Here is a 16,485-nt window from a genome sequence, read left to right as displayed (position 1 = left end):
CAAGCACTACTACCTGTTTAATTATTGTATGTTGTTAGTTCACTGTGCTCTCTGAGGAACTGCTTTTGTTAGCTCATTAGGTGAAATAATCAGGGCTGTGTTTTTCTGCAGATAATGCAGGTGTTCTGGTTTACATGGTTATTGTATATAGCAGTCAGCCACTGATGAAGCTGTCGTTAAAAGCTTTCAAAATCTCCAGACAGCTTGGAAGGAAAAACCTGAGGAAAAACTACTGGTAGGGGAAAAAAGCAACAACACAGCTATCAAAATAATTTAGGAAGATAGTTGACAAAGCTCTACAATTTACAAATTATCTAAAGAAGGAGGTCTTGTCATTTTAAATCATTGAAAGGATTATCAAAGTGATGGAAACTGCTAGAACAGGACAGTTTTGAATCTGAAAGGAGTGCTTTTCATTTGGAAATGAATGTCTAAGGCATTTGTTGAATGTTTTGCCTACTTTATAATTTTCAGGATCATAACTGTACAGGTGGATGAAAGTAACCCTGCAGAACTGAGGCTTGGTCCATCAGCAGAAATGAGCCCCATGAATATTTCTAACTTCTATGCTGGTGGCGTTCCAGCAGAAGAGGTCATCTTTGGGCTAAAAATGGCTGGCTCCTTCTATGGCTGTATCAGCAATCTTATTTTTAACAAGGAGTAAGTCAGAGGGGTAACTGCCCTGCTTTGGAAAAACCTGTATAGTAATTATTAATTGTAGTTTGTAATCTCCTGCATGACATTTCTCCATTTGCCTGAGTTCTAATGTAAGACAAGCATGGTACTGATGAGTAACAGGCAGAAAATTAATATTGCCAGCTACATTTCCAAATAGTATTAAAAATGTCTTTAATGTCTATAGAGATGCTGCACAAAATGCAACTTTCTCTCCTATAGTTCCATCTGCATTCATAGATAGAATATTTTTCCAATAATTTTGTCTATTAATATTGTACTATGGACAGATCATTTGTTACTTCTCAGTCTTCTTGTCCCGGCATGCCACTTCCTTCCCTTTCTCCTATTACAAGTGAAAGACCCTGTAAAATGTTCTCTTTGTGCTTGGAAAATGTTGGAATTTGGGATTTCACCTCTTAAAATGTAGGTGGTTTTAAATCACAGGCCTTTGTATTTCACCACTTCCATGAAGTATGAACATGTGGATATGGACAACTGCTTTTTGTCAGAGAAGCCTAAACCACCCATACAGCCAGAAGATATTGAGATTCAACCTGAGTTTCAGGCTTTACCAGCTCCCCTGAGGCCTCTTACAGATACAAAAAAAGTACGTGTTACAGCAAAGCTTTATTGACTCTTCTAGGAAAGTGTTCAACATCAAGATGCGTTTTAGCTTTGTGGAGAATTTTTCAAAGTACGGACTGTGTATATTTGCTTCTTCTGTAGTATGGAATGGTTCAGTGAACGTAGATTTGAAGTTACTATTTTTTATGGTAAAACTGTGGTATAAACCTTTATGGTAGGTAGCCTGCTGGCCTTTTGGAAGCGAAACGTGGTTAGGTTTATCATTGTTCAGGCAGCAACACTAAAAAAGAAAGAGAAAGTGGAGTGATGATCCCCCAGCAGAAGGACTTGACAGTAACTATTATCTTTATTGTGTTCTGCCAAAGTGGCTCAGTGCTGAGATTTGCCTTAGCTGTGCAGTTCAGCATTCACATGTTTCTGGTCACACACATGCAATCTCTGCTCTGTGTCAAAGAGGAGGCACAAACCATTCCAGAGACACAGTGTCTGAATGCATCTTACATGGCGCCTGTTTCCCCTCACACAGTCCCTGTTCCCAAGGGAGAAGGCAGCATTACTTCTCTCCTTCTGCAGCTGCACTTCTTTATAATGAAGTGTTTCCAAAGCATCCTGAAATCATTTTTCTGTGGCAACAGAAAGCAAGATTTTATACAGCTGTGGCTATAAAAAGAAATAAACCATCCTCCTTAGAGCTAAAGTATAGCTTTGGCTCATACTCTGTTACTCAGCTCTCCATCCACCAAATCATAACAAAAATGTGCGTCCTCACTAAATGGAAAAATATTTCTATCAAGTTTGTGAGATTTTCATGCTGCAATTCTGTCTTCCAGCATTTTTTATCAAAAGGGCTATCAATTAAGACAAATGGTGAATAAATACTTCAAACTACAAACATTTCTCAGTAAAAAAGACCAGTACTGTCTATGAGACTTAGTTTAGTCATTAGAACTAGTTCTTTCTGAGCCTAAAGATAGCTCAGAGTGGTTGGGAGTTTAGGTAATTGATGTTGCTATATGTTTTGTGGTTATCATATGGCTCAGTTTTGCTCCTTAAAAAGTTCTGCATAGGCACATTGCCATTCAGCACTTGCTTGTCAGCACCTGATACTATTCTTCTTAATAAAGTCCTTTCATTAGCAGGTAGTTTGTGCCAAAGATGAACTACCTGATCATGTTCAAGGTGCTCATCAGTTTGGACTTGCCAAAGGCAGCCACTTGACACTGCTCTTCAGTCAGTCTACTGTCAGAAAGAAGTGAGTATATCCTGAATCACACATGCACACGGTGTGTTGTCTTCAGCTACAAGAAGCATTCATGATGGTTTTCATGACTGACCACTGCATTACCAGCTTTGAACATGGCTTTTGCTTCAGGTTTCTGTGGGTTCCTCATGGAAGAAAGTATTAAGACCACCACAGCGTAATTAATGTCTTTCCCAGGTTTGTGGTCATGAGCTTGACTCATAGTCACATTTTCTCTCCTCAGACTTAAAAGCCCCACTGTACCTCCTGTAAGTATTTTGATTTCTATTTTCTACATACAGAGCTCAGCTGGTCCCTGCTTCTTTGACTGATGCAGATAACATCTTGCCCTCTCCTCTGGATTTTCTACAGTTGCACCTTCCATGTCTGCTTCATTCCCCAGGTCACTGAAGGAGATAAGACTACTAAGAAGAATCATTCTTTGAGACTTAATGTGTGATAGCCTCTCTGCCACTCTTACTTGTTTGAGGGGCTCCCAACAATGTCTCCAAAACACAGCCTGCAAGCCATTTGCATATGATTCCTTCCACTCAGGAAGCCTCTGCAGGCATTGAGAAAAGAGCTTTTTTTCCTTTTTGTAACTATTGAACATAAGGACGTTGCAGAGGATTGATGCTATGTAGTCTATACCTAGTGTCTCCATAATAAATGATGCAATCAGCTTCTGTACCTCTTAAGCCTCCCTCTGTTCTGTCTGCCCATTATATCCCAGCAAGCCTGCCTGATAGTAATGGTTGCCATCACATTATCCTGGAATTTGTTCCTTTCCTGAGGCAGTAGGCAAGCGTGCAGTCACAAAGAGCTGAGCCTGTCTCTCTTCAAGACCAGCTCAGTCTGTGACAAGCACTTTTACTGTCTCTGATAGGTACAGCACTGATTTCTATTAGGAAATACATTATAGGTCATGCTTTCTTAGAATCAATGCAAATTCTTACGTTTCTGCCCTTTGTAGTAATAAGTTTCCTTTCATAATAATAAATTGGTTAAGGCTGTTCTCTGCCTCCAAGAAAGCTTTTTATCAATGCAGTCCGTAACACTGAATTTTTATTGTCTAGGCTTTCTGTCCAGCTGAATCTCAGGACCTTTGCCTCCAGTGGCCTGATTTACTACATGGCTCACCAGAACCAGGTTGATTATGCAGCCCTACAGCTTCATGGGGGACAGCTCCATTTCTCATTTGATCTAGGCAAAGGAAAAGCAGTAGCTTTTCATCCTGCTGTTATCAGTGATGGAAAATGGCATACGGTAGGTAGTCACCAGTCTTGTACTCCATTTTCTCTTCCCTGAAGTTACTGGGGTGGTTCTTCCATACCTTTCCTGTATGCTTTCTGTGTGGCAAAGGCAAACAAGTTTTAACTCAGTCATGAGACCATTCAGATAACTTGTGTTTGAGTATAATTATTTGCTTTTAAAATTATAAATTATTCATTAATTCCAGCATCCAACTCCTGTCAAGTACGTCAGATTATTTAGAAATAAAATAGTTCACCAACCATGTCATCTTCAATGGAGGAGAAACCAACAGAGAGGTCTAGACGCTCTGACTTTTTCTACAGAGAGCTTTCCATGCACTATGTCTCCAAAGAGGTGCAACTGACTGTGTGACAGGGGGAAAGAGATTTGTGGGTGCAGTTTCTCCCTTATCCCGCTTATTACTTAACACCTGAGCATGTCATACCAGCTAATGCTAGCAGGGAAGCACTTTCCTTTCCTTTTCTTGGTTGACGCAACATGAGAAAGGTAGACTTCTAGAATGAATGGAGGCTGGAGGGTGAGGACTTGGCATAAGGAGAATTTGAGGAGAAATTATGGCTACAGCTTTTAGGTGTTACCTAGCATTCAGGGCCTTCTGAAAGGCTCCGTGTCAGCCTTTGTTGGCCCAGTTCCTCTGAGCAACCCCCATGCTGCTAGCTCTGGCAGCTAGCATTTCTTCATGAGAAAGGACTGTGATGTCTGCACGAGTTTTAAAAGCAACTCTGACCAGGTACTTTCTGACACAAATCTGCCACCTCTCCTATGTGCCTTGGGAATCAGCAGAGTGTTATTTTTGCTTTTCATATATAATCAGCAGAAGAAAACCCAGCAAAAACTAACATAAAGCAAATGTGAACTTCCGTCAGGGAGAGCTATCACAGTTAAGCTCTGTTGCCTACCCTGAAAGGACTAACGGTCCAGGATTTACAGCTACATGTTTAAAATTAAATACACTCATGTAAAACTCATACTCATGCTATCCACTTTTTAAGAGATGAACAGATTTCATATGAGAGCTGACCTACCTTTAACACCCAGGACGTAAAAACATGAGTTTGAACCTCTTTTTGGAGGCTGAGCCACACCACTTCACAGCTGGGGTTGATTACTGAAGTAGCTCTACAATCAATTTAAGCTAATATGCTTTGCTGCCGAAGGAAGCACTTCTTTCCATTCCCTGCCACCTGCTCATCTCACCCTGCTGTACCGCTCAATCCCCTTACCGACCCAAATGTTTGTGAAACCTCATGTTGGACCTGGTTAGGATTCTGAGTGGGGCTAAAAGTAACCATGGAAGAATAAATGACTAGCCGACTTCAAATACAGTCCCTCATCTGCACGTAATTGCTTTCATCCAGGGAAGGCATAGGGGCATGACCAAACAAGATGGACAGAACTGGAAAGCTTTTTGGTCATAACCAGTTCAGCACTGCCCATCACAAAATTACAACATAGGAGCGTGCACTTCAGAGAGCTAACATGGCTGAGCTGGTGAGCAGCACAATAGTCACAGAAGACTAGCACAGTACTCCCTTCTTCAAACTCAGTGATGTACTTATATCCTAAGGCAATAAACTAGTGGTGTTAAACAATGATTGTTAAGATGCTGAAAACTTATGCAGGACAACATGCAATCGTTGTGAGCCGTTGAGGAGGTGAGCAAGAGTTTAGCTGCTCAGTTGCATTCTGAAATGACCTCAGCCTCACAATGAATTTCAAGAGGATGCCTCAGTACAGTATGTCAAAGCAATCTTACCACTAAAAAATTATCTTGCTTCTGTTGCAAATGATGACTAGGTAACTGTTTCAGCTTACTGATTCATGTTTGCGTGCTCTCATTTTTGCCAGATAAAGACGGAATACTTCAAAAGAAGAGGTGCAATCATTGTGGATGGACAGGAACTGGTAGCCGTCAGTGCTCTGGGAGATGGTAGCACTTTGGATGTGGAGGGAAAGCTGTACTTGGGGGGACTCCCCTTAGACTACGTGCCAAAGAATCTTGGGAATGTAAGAAAGTTTGTGGTGGTGGGGTGTCTGACATTTTGCAATGCTAGAATGAGCATATTGCATCAAACCCATCTAATTCAGTATCCTGTCTCTTGATGGGCAAAAAAGAAGTACTTAGGGAAAGAAACAGCAAAGAAAGTAATGACACTTTACCAGATCAATCTTTCCAGCTTTCTAAAGCTTGGCAACTCTAGCTAGAGCTTGTATCCTTGTGTTTTAATAATAGTCCTTAATATATTTTTTTCTTCTATCAATCTCTCTGTTAAAAATAGATGAAGAATATATATTCCTGTGTTTCATAGTATAAGATAAAAATATGTCCTAAATATCAAACATTTTGGTACCTAAATCCTATTGCATTCAAATAGGAATTAGGTGCCTTTAAATAATCTCTGAAGGGCTGACTTCACCTGTCTGAGGTTAAAGCATGCTTTTTACACATGGTTTTAGAGGGTACGTTATTGTTGCCTGTCTTCTTGGTCAGCTGTTATCTCAAGGAGGATTCCAGTGATGATAATGTTTCTCAATTCCTGAGCACACTTCCTTCATCCATGCTTTTTAATTGGATAATGGAGCTAACAATATTTTAATACTTTGGGCCTGCAATTGCTGAAAATAGTAATAGTGGGAAATTCTAATGAATCTTTTCTTCTGGATAGAACTCTGGCAATCTATACTTGCAAAATGTTGTACAAAATCTTGATTTACTTGTTAATTTGCTGAAGCACGTTTGGAACGTCTTTAGCTGTTGGACATATTGCTGCTCACATTCAAACAAATACAATTCTTTCTATATGTTAGAGTATAAACTGTGTTTCTAAACAATATTGATTTTGACTTTGTGTACGTTTGCAACCTTATATAAGTATATGTAATAATATAATTTTAATTCCATAAATATTTTGGATCCTGCCGTGTTTTGTTTAGAGAGTTTTTTATTTACAATAACGTCAAGTGAATCACTAAAAGAGCATTGCAGCAGTTTGTATTACACATTAACTCTTACATTTCAATATGCTTAGGTGACTCACAGTATTCCTGCCTGCATTGGTAACATGACGATTAATAGCAAACCACTGGACAATGAGAGCCCTGTCTCCATCTTTGCTGTGAACAAATGCTATGTAACAGTGCAGGACGGTACTTTCTTTGATGGGAGCGGCTTTGCTGCTCTTGGTAAGTGTCATTAAATGAAAGCATTACCTTGCTGAATTAATGTTAATGAAAATATATTATTTTTAGGTCCTGCTGGAACTATCTGTAATTAATTGACTCTTCACACAAAGAGTTCATGTCATGCATATGTATTTCTAACGGGGTGCCTTTACTCCATACATCCCAAAGTGGTAATTTCTGCAAAGGGCTGTCTTCCGCAAATGAAAGAGCTAATGGTACTAGTACTGGGAAAGAAATGAATTACCTCTTTCTTCAGCTAAGAATATCCATGTTCATGATGTTAAGTTCTGTTGAAAGGTATGGAGATAAAAGACGTACAGGACTTATGCGGTAGCGTGAAAGATTACATCTGTACTCTTTACTGTTTCTTATGAATGAGACAGAATATATTAAATTAAATTAATTGAAAGAAAGCTTATTTGGGAATTTATCTTTCCCAGTATAAAATGTGAATTACGACTTCGGAAAACTTACTTTCCGGAGGTTCTGCAAGGTTGTACCCCAGCAGAATAATCAACAAGCTTTTTAGGCCTTTTAATGACAGTGTATATATTCTACCTTGTAATGTGGTTTACAAGTCTTCTGATTGAAGCTTACAACTTCTTTTCAGTCAGGGAAGGTTACAAAGTGCGGTCTGATGTGAACATCACACTGGAGTTTCGTACAACAGCGGTGCATGGCGTTCTTCTTGGGGTTAGCAGTGCTAAGGTTGATGCCATTGGACTGGAGATTGTAAATGGCAAGGTAGGGTGCCCTGTGCTAGCACACTCATTTCACAAGGCTGGCTTAAAACTGGCAGACTAGAACTGTTGGGTAGCACTACATAGACACCAGTGAAATGTGATGGAGGCAAAATGTCTAAACCAAGTCCCCACGGGACTAGTATGGGACAGACTTTTCAGTCTCGAAGTTTTTCATCATCATCACATGATAAAATGTGAGATTAGCAGAAGTCACTGGAACTTTTTGCCTTTTTAATTAGTGTGATTTATATTAGTCTGCAGCCACTGTGACCTCCTGTACTACGAATCTTGTATGTTAGACCAAATTTATACCTTTCTTGTCGCTTAATACTTTTTTCTGCCATAGAGAAACACTTGTCCTTGATAAACATATCATTGCATGTAGAAAGCACACAGTTTTATAGTATCTTTTTCAATATTCATGAACAATTATCTCACTCTCTACTTCTACTGGCCATTATGCTCCATAAACCTTTTAACAATCAATACATAGTTCTCCACTCATGTCCTGCATAAAAAATGTATACTTAATTGCTCCTAAGTGTTTCCTTTTCTTTGAAATAGCTCATTTTTTATTCAAAATTTCCTAGCTAGAGACAGTGTTAAATATCACTGTTTCTGTGGGACATACTTTCTCAGTTAATATTTGCATATTAATCCTCACCACAGAGTTGAGGAAATATCTACTGCTTTGAAAAATAAATACATGAAATAAGTCAACACCTGTATTGGCAATGACAAGTGCTTTCAGTCCATTCTCTTTCTCTTCAGTTAGAGTGGATCTTCTTTCAGATCTGAGGTCTCTTTGCTTCTGTGACTTGATTTGTATTTGTAAGAAACATTGAAATCACGGATGAAGTGTACCAAGCTAACCTAATGGACCATTGCATTGATAGATCTTTCAGGTTTTAAAGATATTTCAATAAGGACACACTCTGTCCATCAAAGTAAATACTAGCTTTGCATAATGACCAAACATTTATTAAAATGGAAATCTCTGCACCAGCATGATTGTGCTTTTATCTAGGCAAATTAGTTCATGTATTCTTACTTTATATCTATCTTTATTGGCATCTGGCTGTTTATACAGGTTTTATTCCATGTCAACAATGGAGCTGGCAGAATAACAGCTACATATGAACCAAGAGGCACAAATAGTTTGTGCAATGGAAAATGGCACAAGCTTCAAGCAAACAAAAGCAAACATCGCATTTCACTGATAATTGATGGGAATTTGGTTCAAACTGATAACCCCTACATCCAGTCAACATCTGCAGATACAAACAATCCCATTTATGTTGGAGGCTATCCTGGTAGGTACAATAATATTTCTCTTCCCTTCATTCCCTCCTGCTCTCAGTCTCTCATAAGAATGATTCTTAACACATGCCCTCTTTTCCACCCCTCCTTTCTCCTGTCCTCCCTCTCTTCCCCTGTTTCTCTCACTCTGATCCATGAGGTTCATGATTGAATTATAAATCATAATTACCATTTTCCACTTTGTTCCTGAGATCACAACGTATTAATATTTGTGTATATTGTCTTGGTGGGGGACTGCATTTAACTGTTGAGTTTGTTGGCAAGATCAATGGAACTCCTATCACTTTCCTACACAAACGTGCTCTTTAGTTTCTGAGAAGGATTTCCTCCACATGGTTTGTCTTTCACAGTCTCTCTCAGACTTCACAACATCTCTGCCTGTGTATGCTGAGGTGCGGTTCTCTTGCAGTCAGACTCATATTAAGGCTTTCCTTTACATTCATTTAAGTAAGGTTTCTATAGTGCTTTTCTTTGCTTTATTTTGGCTGATATTCCGTGTCATGGGCTCTGCAGACAGAAGTCAAGCTGCTGGAGATGAACATGCATTTCCCTTGTTCCGTGCAAATTCCTTTCTGAAATTTGTCAATCATGCTACAATGGTAATATAAAAAGATAGTAACATGAAAAATATAAAATTTAATTACTTTTCAATTAGTTGTACAACTCATTAGCTGATAATTTGAGCTAAGACAATGTATTCATCAAGAGGATTGAGTTGTGAAGGTTTCACCTATTTGCAGGCATGATTTTTAATGAACACATCAGTACTGAGAGTAGGCTTCACATGATTTTGAATATCTTATGATTCTAAACATAGCATAAAATGTCCATATTCGTTTGTCTCTGAAACAGCTGTTACAGTTTATCAGTTCAGATATTTCCATTTGTGTGAAAACAGAGTGATGAGGTCTAAAGGGGAAACTCAGCTTTTAAATATTTGGAAAGCTTCAGGGATAATAGCTTGAAATGTTACAGAGCCTTCTGTTGGACAAGGTTTTGGTGCTTTATGGAAAATGAATTAACCAGATCTTGAATAATATTTGGTCTTCCTTGAATACTAAATGGCCTTATCAACATCTTGTGAACTCCTTTTTTTTTTTTTTTTTTTTTTTCTTCCCAATAGGGTAATGTGATACTATTGCTCTTTCAGTGCTCCATCTGTAAAGATTAGGGTTCATACAGAAAGAAATTCTTCAGTTTAGTACAGTACTGCAGAAAAGGAATGAATTGTTTCACAGGTTCTATGGAAAAAAAACAGTTGGGCTCTACCAACCTCATGATTTGCTTTGCTGATGGAGTCCATGACATCTCAGCTGTTGCTTCATATTCTGCCAGTTTCAATTTTAACATGGAAGACACCTATGTAGGGTGGCTTTCTCCTCCCTTCCCCTTTCTTATCTCTCATTGTTCCCTGGGACAACTTATTTCTGCAAACTCTGCACAAGTTATCCCAGTGCATGGCTTACGCTTGAAGGCAGCAGTGGCTGTCTATGGTGGGATGTCCCAGATGATCCAAATGCTAATTGAACTTGGTGCTCCTCGGGAAGGAGGGGAAGGAGTTGAATAATAACCTGGATCTTTGTATTGTTTCAGTTCACTGGAAATAGATTCTACATATTTCAATTTGTTTTTCAGCTGATGTGAAGCAAAACTGCCTCACGAGCAAGAGCTCATTCCATGGCTGTTTGAGGAACCTCGTGTTAACCAAGGGCCAACAAGCAGAGTTGTTTGATTTCAGCAGAGCTTTTGACCTGCGTGGAGTCTTCCCTCATTCCTGCCCTGGGGCTGAGCACTGAACTGCAGCAAAGCCTGTCTGGACTGAGAGAGGGTTTTTTTGTTGATCTGTTATTTTTCAGTCCCATTTCATAATGAAAAGAAGAATTGGTGAGAGCCTGCATCTCTTTGATTTTATGGCTGTTTTCCAACTCAGGACATTTATTTTTTTTTTAGCCAGAAGCTCTATGTCTGCATTTTAACTAAATGGTTGTAAACAACAAATACCTCTGCCACAAATGTTAATGGCATTAATTGGGTATTTTTCTTTTGGGAATTTTTATTAATCAGTGTTTACAGTATGTTTTCTTTTGATTACTTGACAGTATTTCATTATCTTGTGTGGTGCTCATTTTATAAAAAGGTAATAATTTTGGACCACATAGTAAAATCACAATAAACTATGCATAATTTCATGTAGTTGAGTCATCTGTACGTTTCAGTTAGAAAGAGCCAGAAGACTAAAAAGTGAAAACTACAAGTGGATATAGTCCAGCAGAGGGAGCAGGAGACTAAAGGCATAATTTTGAAGGTTTGGGATTCAAAGTCTAATGAATAGAATTTTCTTATTTATACTTTATGTGGTAGCTCAAATCCCTTTTCTTCCTGCTTTAACATCCAGTGCTTCCAACCCCCATTATAGCTACATTGCATAGGAGGATTATGTTCCCATTTATGCCTTCATGTAATTGGTGGCAAGACAAGCAGCAACTCCATGGCACAGAGACATGTATGAAGTGTCATGCTGGTGAAGAAACAATTTGGGTATGGTTTGGGAACAACTGTATTTTGGCAATGAGAATGAATGCATCTTGGGAAGGCAGTATTTCTTGCAGGACACAGGGAAGTAACTTGGTGCTCTGAGATTCCTAATTCACAGGCCAGTCAGAAGTTCCATCTTTATCTGTTTTTGTAATGTGCTCATCTCTGTTTCTAAAATGAGTCTTCAGGTAGTTGCACTTGAGCCAGGTTTGGGGGGCACGCGCTCGATCGGACTCAAGTAAGGACATCCATTCATCAACTGCCCAGATCATTGAGCAGTGACAGACACATCTCATACTTGAAGATGCATCTGTAATAAACATAGTTTTTTACAAGTCACTTCCATCTCCTTCTTTCTCTTAGAACTAGAAGTATTTTTGTTTCCTCCTTACAGTTTTGTTTGGCTTTGACTACGCATTTTTACAATTCCTTCTAAAGTCATTTTTGCTCTATGTATTTCATACTAGTTTAAAAAAGACTGCCTCAAATGAAGCCACAAAGCAGTTTGTCATTGATTTCAATGAGGCAGGAGACAAATCACTGTCATTTTATGTCTTGCATTGAGGTAGTCCAAGAGAAGAGCTCCTGGAGCAAAGAATTCTCCTCCACTTGAACAGGGATGGCAGAATGTGGTCCTTTGTGTAGCTAACTGCTCAGGTGCTATAACAACATAGTTGCTTTTAAGACAGACTCACCACTGCTTTTTGCAATTGTTGTCGCTTGCTTCTATCCAGAAACCATGTATTTAGATTTGAAGAGCTTACTTTGTTGGTATTGGGTTTTATTTTTGACATGGATACAATACAATGGACATATTCTGCTGTACAAATACATTTATGTGTGGGCTTACTTCCACAAAACACATAACATAATGGGGATGGTAAGGGAAACATACATACAAACATTTTGCTTTGATTAGTGGCATCGTATTATTTTCCAGAGAAGACACACATTAATGGAAAGCCATTGAAAAGTAAAAACTGAAACACAGTACGTTTGTATTTGTTGTCTGTTAACCCCAAGATCTGATCTCATAAAGTTCACATTACAAGCAGTAATTGAGGCAACACGGTTTGGCTAAAATTTCATCCATATCCTGAAATATGTGGTTTAATACATATCTGGTAATTTCCAAATCTTGCCCTTTAGAAGGAGAAACATTTTATTAATGTAAAAGACTAGTGGAGAGGTGAAATTAATAATAGAAAAATTTGGAATGGTAAACTAAGCCAAAATATTTTTCCTGGAAAATGCAGAGTGAGGTAGTTAATATTATACATAGACACAGACACATTTGCACACATGCATACATTCTAATGACGTTAGCTGTGTAAACAGGTTAGAGCATTCCAGTCTGTTTCCGATACCTGCTTCTTGCAATATACTCTCTCTCTCTGTTGATATGCAAAATGCTGTCTTTGTAGAATCATAAATACTTGAGGCTTCTTTGGAGTTCGCTGAATAAGTTTCTCCCTGCTCACTACCGCTTTCTCATTAATAGCTTTCCACATATGTTGCTTTTTTTGAGGTGACAACCCTATCATAACTTGGTTTTGACTTGAAAGAACAAAATTCCTGGTGCCTCCACCAGTATTTTGAAATATAAGGCCTAAAGTTGAGACCTTGTATTAAAAAATGTCACAGAGATTGTTCAGTTTGTCTGCTGCATATTAAATCAAGTTAGTGTACCACAACAACACGAAACAATTTAATGCATAACAGTATTAACCACAGTATGTATGGGTCATTAGGTCCATTTGTATCAGGAAAGAACCTTTCCATTCTGTTTCAGAGACAGCAAGTATTTGGCAGTGCTGTAGTAGTCTGGGCACTGTACACAAAATTTAGTTCATTTGCAGATATGCATGTCTTATAAAGTTGTAGGCAATTTAATATAAAACAAGCGTTCACAGGGTGGTTTTAATTACATCAGATCTGGCTTTCCTAAGTTGTGAAGTGGTAAAAGGTGAGAGTCTTCCAAAAATCCCTTGTATCCTGTATGGAATACAGTGAGCTCTATTTCAGAAAGGATTTAGATGAAGTCCTCATTTCAGGGTCCAGAACATGCTGAGCACGTTATAGTGTGAACGCATGGGTGCTCTGTACTTTCCCTTGTGCAGCCACTGAGAGCAAAGAGTGAAGTGAGCAGGCAAGACAGTGGAGGTCAGTGTATTTGTCTGAGAGTACTGTAGAATGTTACCTCATTTGCCCCAACATTTCAAATTCTTTGGTTACACTTTCTGTATAGTCATAGAAGCTCTTTCGTTGGCTATAAATACAGTGATGCTTAGCATTTATATGATGTTCTTTATATTCAAAGCACTTTGCACGTAAAATCCCTTTGCTGAGTTTGTCCTTCCTGGGTGGATGTTTGTAACTCCTGATCTGTTCAGGGAGTTGTTTGGCTGCATCCAGGAGCAGAATTTAACTCGACTAATTCTCATGTTACCTTTATAAGGAAAGCACTAGTCCTGTTTTACAGCTAAAAGAAAATGGCAGCACAATAGAAAAAGTTGTCCATTGCCACAGAGGGAACTGAAGGCGATCGGGAACAAAGCACCTGACAAAATGTTTATGCTTAGTCCTATGAACAAATCACAGATCTACAATCTCTTGTATACTTAAAATAAATAGTTGTCAAAATAAGCAGTGTATTTCGTAAGACAACTGTTCTGGTCTTTTCCTGGCCACAGCTATGCATCCATTGGTGTTAAGACATAAAAACCAGTAAAGTTGAAAGTTTCACTCTTTTAAAGAAAGTGATCTGCCCTCTGTAGATGTTATTATTGCTGGTAAAATTACTGATTTAATATTGATTTCTTTCACTGAACACTAGCAATGAAAGTTAAGTACTGGAGAACATTATTAACTTTGAAAAGGGTTTCTAGAATGTGCAAATCTTCCTTGGACAGCTTCAGCAGAGCACCACAAGTTACAGGCTCTCTCTGCAGGACAACGTACTTTACATTCACCTGGAGGACTTGGTTCAGAACACTTTTGCATTGCTACCTGGTAAACAGAGCACTAGCTGCTGCCTCATCTGTGTCTCCAGATCAGGAACAAAACACACTGCTCAAACTGTGAGTGAATTCATTGTGCAATATCATCATCCATGACGGAGACTTTGCAGTGCGTTTGAAGGCATTAGTTCCCATTTTTTGCATAAGACCAAGATGAAAAAAGTACTTGCTGTTTTCCAGAGACTTGCGATTTCCCTACTCAACAAACAGGGTTTACTTCTATAAAGTATAGCCCAAAACAAGGGGATTAGGTGAAGAATGGTGCTCACTTTTGTGACTGGCTACAAACTAGACGTACTGTCTTAGATTTGCTGTGCTGCATTCCCAGTGCGGCTGCAGCCGACTCTTGTCAGCCTCTGTGTTTTCATAGACCGCATGCCATCTGTAAAAGGAGCTGCAATTTGCCACGTATTTGTAAAACCCCCAGCACAACTGGACCTAGTTTGGCTACCGTTTTGAGGCCCTAATATGTAAATGTTAAATAAGGGTATTAAATCCCTCTGCTCATTGGAAGCTCTTTTTCTTTGCCATGCTGTATTATACATGATCCAGACAAAGATCTCTCTTCTTAATGCAGCTGAATAGTATAAAAGTTGCTTACATATTAAAGCTAAAATAAAAAAAAAAGAGAAAAACAATTAGGTTACAAATTAAGAAACTATAATGTTTAACAAAAAAGGTGATGGCTGTAAGAGGCACCATTAACACCTCTTTCCTATTATGGCATTACACAGACTTAAATTTGAGAGTATCAAGTCAAAGACAGAGCCAGAGGAGTATTCCCCTTCTCATCGAGCATTTGTCTCTCAAAGCTTGTGTGTGTGGTAGTGGGAGGAAGGAGAAAATGGTTTGTGGCGCTACAATTGCACACAGTAATGTGATCCAGACAGACAATTTTGGAAGACTGGTAGTAGTATATACAGTGGTACATACATAAAGCAGTATAGCCGTCTATACAGTAGTTCTTCCTCCTGCCTCTCTCCCTCCCCCAATATCAGATACTCATGAGGAGCGACTGAGAAACATAAATATTGCAGTAACACAGACTGTACAGGTTTGCTTTCAGCAGAAAGGTTTGATGTTTTTACACAGCTACATCTTGGCACTGCTGCAGGTTGAGCTCCTCTCTTCCACACTTGACAGATGCCTTTTCTTGAACGTCTCTGTGATGCTTCTGTGTTATGCTGTGGTCGGTAGTGTTTCATGCATCCTCAGATGCCTCTGGATTCTTTCAAAAAATTAATGTTCTAACACTAGGTCAGGAAATTAACAACTCTGTATGTGACAGGTTGTTTTCTGTGCACCGTACCTTGGTCCACCCTCCTTAACTCCTGGGCCAACTGGCACAAGTGTAATCCATATGAAAGAGTAACTGATGTGATATTTTCCAATGGTCCAGAAGCTGGAGTGATAATGCTTATACCAAAAGCAGTACATGGTGACAGTCAGTTGGACAGTACGGTAGGAAGGAATGAGGTTCTGTAGCTACCATTTTGTTTCATCTCTGGCAAGAGCTTCTGTAAAAGGACAGGCATCACTGTTGTCCATTTGGCTTTCTTCCAGCACACTGTAGCCTTCTGTTTCAGCTTGCTTTTGGTTTTATCACCCACTCTGCCTGAGGATTTGCACGGTAAACGTCTAACATGTATGCATCCGGATCCAAACAGTGCTGACCTGAAACGGAAACCAGCAGCCATGAATCATAGGATTTTTTGAGCACATTAGTAAATGGGACAGAGCAATGTTAAAATGTCCTTGAATGTATCTCTGAGTTACACACAATGAGCCCGATTTGGTGTGTCCAGCTAACATCTTGCCTAGGTACAGACAGGGGCTTTGGTAAATCTGCCAGTGATTTTACTCACTGAGAGTCATGAATTCACTTCTACTTCCAGGCAAGATGCCC

The 16,485-nt window shown here is 39.1% G+C and overlaps 2 protein-coding genes across 3 annotated transcripts in view; one reads left to right on the top strand and one right to left on the bottom strand.

Moving 5' to 3' along the window:
* The window catches only part of LAMA1 (laminin subunit alpha 1), a 107,798-nt gene extending 95,941 nt beyond the window's left edge, over positions 1–11,857 (top strand). The window contains exons 55-63 of the mRNA XM_037381833.1: positions 475–660; positions 1,123–1,285; positions 2,403–2,515; positions 3,580–3,769; positions 5,627–5,785; positions 6,808–6,961; positions 7,572–7,705; positions 8,795–9,017; positions 10,660–11,857. Coding sequence (XP_037237730.1) covers positions 475–660; positions 1,123–1,285; positions 2,403–2,515; positions 3,580–3,769; positions 5,627–5,785; positions 6,808–6,961; positions 7,572–7,705; positions 8,795–9,017; positions 10,660–10,820 — 1,483 coding nt within the window. The 3' untranslated portion in view covers positions 10,821–11,857. The remainder of the gene's footprint in view (positions 1–474; positions 661–1,122; positions 1,286–2,402; positions 2,516–3,579; positions 3,770–5,626; positions 5,786–6,807; positions 6,962–7,571; positions 7,706–8,794; positions 9,018–10,659) is intronic.
* Positions 11,858–12,323: 466 nt separating this feature from the next.
* The window catches only part of ARHGAP28 (Rho GTPase activating protein 28), an 80,238-nt gene continuing 76,076 nt past the window's right edge, over positions 12,324–16,485 (bottom strand). For both annotated transcript variants that reach the window (XM_037381000.1, XM_037381001.1), the window contains exon 15: positions 12,324–16,253. In XM_037381000.1, the coding sequence (XP_037236897.1) occupies positions 16,162–16,253 (92 nt within the window). In that variant the 3' untranslated portion in view covers positions 12,324–16,161. The remainder of the gene's footprint in view (positions 16,254–16,485) is intronic.

The sequence above is a fragment of the Falco rusticolus genome, chromosome 3 (genome assembly GCF_015220075.1).
Source record: "Falco rusticolus isolate bFalRus1 chromosome 3, bFalRus1.pri, whole genome shotgun sequence".
Classification (NCBI taxonomy): domain Eukaryota; kingdom Metazoa; phylum Chordata; class Aves; order Falconiformes; family Falconidae; genus Falco; species Falco rusticolus.
Note: the sequence above shows the minus strand (reverse complement) of the source record. Positions and strands in the feature narration are given on the sequence as shown.